The sequence below is a fragment of the Anneissia japonica genome, unplaced genomic scaffold (genome assembly GCF_011630105.1).
Source record: "Anneissia japonica isolate Jap-2015-1 unplaced genomic scaffold, ASM1163010v1 scaffold32949_len3779_cov239, whole genome shotgun sequence".
Taxonomy (NCBI): Eukaryota; Metazoa; Echinodermata; class Crinoidea; order Comatulida; family Comatulidae; genus Anneissia; species Anneissia japonica.
Genome location: NW_022689431.1, coordinates 1 through 3,779, shown reverse-complemented (window position 1 = coordinate 3,779; position 3,779 = coordinate 1). Strand labels below are relative to the sequence as shown.

The following is a 3,779-nucleotide window of genomic DNA, read 5'->3' as shown; positions in this document are numbered from 1 at the left end:
TAATGAAACTATAGTTCATTTTGTTAATCTGGTAGAAGTTACTGTGTGTGCACTGAACCAACGATTAAGATGCTTTCATTTGCTGAACTGAAATACGAGTTAATAGGGGTTTTTTTTTGTAATGTCTGGTCTGGTATTATATTCAAATCTAATAAAAGGCTTTAAATGATCGTCAATGCTACTGGTATTCATTTAAACAAAGGTAAAAAAATTTCAAGTTGGTTTTCTTTTAGCACAACACAAATACTATGTCTTTAATAGATAGCTGTTTTTTGGTGGAAATTATCACCATGTGTGAGCAGCGTTTGTTGGTAGAAATTAGTTCCATCTGGGGAGCCTTTCCAAGTAGAATTTGGCACTACGTGTGAGCCTGTTAAAAGATGGTTAAATATGACTTGAAATGACATCATTAATCACAATTAATAATCATTACCTTTTTTAGAAAATCTTAAATGATATTTTACTGAAGAAAGTACTTTAAATGTTGACAATACCTGTGGGCTGGACAGCCAGTGAAACCTCTCCTCCAGCATATTCATAGTAGCATCAAAGTCATTTAAGAACATGTACCTAAGGTTGGAATCATCAACAACATTCCACTGTCGTCTGGCATAGTGGTAGCTGTTACCGTTACCTGGTCTTGGGAAGTCAAGCCACTCAGGATGTCCAAACTCATTACCTATTTATTAAACAAAATTGGTATATTTTCTACCAAACAATTATTATTATCAATACATGTTATTTAATTTATTGAAAGAAAACAGTTGTACCTATAAAATTGAGCCATCCCTCTCCTCCAAGTGCGTGTGTGATTAGTCGGATGATTTTGTGCAGTGCCATTCCACGATCAATGACTGAGGTTAATTCTGTCATCTTTGACATGTTTGTGTACATTTCTTTGTCCATCAGCCAGAAGGCTAAGGTTTTGTCGCCTACTAAAGCTTGGTCATGGCTCTCGGAGTAGGCAATGCTTTTCTCACCATGCCTGCGATTGATAAGGGTCCATATGATGTCACCCACATTCCAATCTTCGTCTTTCACCTCTTTTAATAGCTTGAGATAAAAAGTAGAGCAGTGCTCAACATTACAATTGTATTTGGTTCTGGTTCTGGTTTGGATAAGAAGGAAGTTTACACAATACCTGACAGAATTTTATAAAACAAGGAAGAGCATGAAAAAGTTTTGGCAAGTGTTAAAAGATGTGTTACCTTCTTATAAACCTAAAGAATAAACACGCTGCAGAAGATACAGAGAAGAAATTAACTGCATTGGTCCTGGTCAGTTATACTTTTAATTAATATTATAAGTCAATCGTGACATCATCACTGCAACTCCCAATGTTATTTGCCTATTCCCCACCGTCCAATAATTTTGCAATTAGTGGACACTTGGCTTGATTTTTTTAGGTTCGTGTGCAAAAAAAAATCCTCATTTTTTCGTCACTGCGCAGACATCGCGCACTGCGCTGAAAATTGAATTGTAATTGAAAATTACTTTCGTAAAAACAAGCTTAATGAGGATCCGAAGAAAGTTACTTCAAATTCAATATTAAGTATGAACAAATAAAGAATTCATTGAATCAATGGTCCCTCATACACAAAACAAACTGAACGTTTAATAGGAATATTCTAGACCTATTTTAAAGACTCCAGGAACAGATTTGGATGTAGGCCTACGTCCAGGCAGGAGGACTGCGATGAAAATAGAATTTTAATTGAAAATTACTTTCGTAAAACAAGCTTAATGAGGACCCGAAGAAAGTTACTTCAAATTCAAATTAAGTATGAACAAATAAAGAATTCATTGAATCAATGGACCCTCATAAACACAACAAACTGAACGTTTAATAGGAATATTCTAGACCTATTTTAAAGACTCCAGGAACAGATTTGGATGTAGGCCTATGTCCAGGCAGGAGGACGTTGAGGCCTCTTCCTACTAAGCCGTAGCCTAACCTAGTTATGAAATCGTCGCACGATTTTTACCTGTCTGCATGCACCGACCAAAAAGGTCTGTGACTGTATTCTCTCTCGAATGCTTAAATGTTTATTTCTTTGACGAATGTCTATCAAAATAGCATTACAAACAAGTTCTTTCTAAAACAATTACAATAGTTATTCATCGTACTGGTACTGTTATGCACTGCTGATGTGTAAACGCGTACATGCTCAGGAACACAGATCAGCATACGCACAGCTAAATGTAAATACACACACCGTATACTATCATATCACTATAGCAGCCGATGACTGCTACACTAGTTGGTTTATCAAAGACTAAAATTAAAAGACGGTGATTGACTTATAAAATAATAAAGATAGAAGTAAAGTATGGTTATTCCAAATGCTTGCTACAATATATTTTTGAAATTTATAATGTACCTTGATCCACTTGTCTGGAATGCTCATGGCGAGACGGTAATCAAATCCCCCACCACCCTCCACTACAGGCCTGCACAGTGCTGGCATCCCAGAGACATCCTACACATAACAGTAACACAAAAGATGTGAAAGTGTCATAATTAACCATTAATAGATGTAAGTATCTCATTAGAATTAAGCTCACACTAGCGGTTGGCTGGTTGGGCCCTACCTGTCAGGGAGCCACTGTAAAATCTGTTGGGTGTGGGGATGAGACATGGTGGGGCTGTGGTGGGTGTGGACTCTGGCTTACCTGTCAGGGAAAAAGCTTGGGCCATCCCTGAGTTCACACCATGAAATTACAAATAAATAAAGTAACAAAAATACTAAAAACAAACCTCCGCAATAGTGATGCATTCTGGGTAGAACTGATGCAGCATGTGATTGGCTAACATCATGTAGACTAGTGCCTCTGTGTCTGTTCCAAGACCAAAGTATTCTTCATAGGAACCACTGAAACTTGATGCTACATAACAACAAAATACTATAATTCTTGAAAGGAAAGGATCATTTTTTCACCATTACAAGATGGCGATAATAGTAGAGGAATGTATTTATAGCATCTAACACTTCAAATATCACCTACAGGTACAATAATTTTATTCATTTATTTTGGGTGACCTGATCTGTGCAAAAAGCATTGTTATCCTCCAGGGGCCAGCAAGGTGATGATGATGGTAAAGCCCTTTAAGTTACACCAAATGAACATTTAAAATCTCACCTATGCCATGATGATGGTAAAGCATTGAGGTTACACCATCAAACCTATAACCATCAAACTTGTACTCCTCCATCCACCAACGTAGGTTAGATAATAAAAACCGCAATACCTCCCAACTATAACAACAATTACAATATAATAATTAAAGTATCAAAGCAAGGTTAAATGAAATAATAATAATAACAATAACAATAATAATAATAATAATAATAATAATAATAATAATAATATATGCGCTAAGTCAGACATCTTTTGTGTTATTTTCCCCTTAATGTCGTTTTTTAATTGTTCTCCAATTTCTCTATTGTTTAGTTCTCCTTAAGGTAGGTTTTAGTAACATAATAATAATAATAATAATAATAATAATAATAATAATAATAAAAATACATATGGATTTATAGAGTGCATATGCAAAAAGCCTTTATGCACTATACATTACCATGATAGTGATGATGATATAACCATCAATAACAAACATTAGTGACTTACTTTTTATAATCAAAAAGTCTACTGTCCCACAAATTGTGAACACCCCTATGTCCAGAATGGAAGAAGCAGGAATCAGTGCCATCCAATTGGTTTAAACCATCTAGAACATTTTTAGCAGCATGACTGTGGACAACATCAAGAAAGATGAC

The 3,779-nt window shown here is 35.5% G+C and overlaps 1 protein-coding gene across 1 annotated transcript; it reads right to left on the bottom strand.

Annotated features, from left to right (window-relative positions):
- Window positions 1-494: 494 nt before the first annotated feature.
- LOC117124779 (1,4-alpha-glucan-branching enzyme-like) lies at window positions 495-3,770 on the bottom strand (the record flags this gene model as incomplete). The annotated part of the gene is given in 6 exon segments (XM_033271112.1): window positions 495-679; window positions 771-1,053; window positions 2,382-2,480; window positions 2,759-2,886; window positions 3,142-3,257; window positions 3,631-3,770. Coding segments are annotated over 6 exon segments (951 nt in total), but the record flags the coding sequence as incomplete, so codon positions are not given.
- Between the last annotated feature and the right edge of the window lie 9 nt (window positions 3,771-3,779).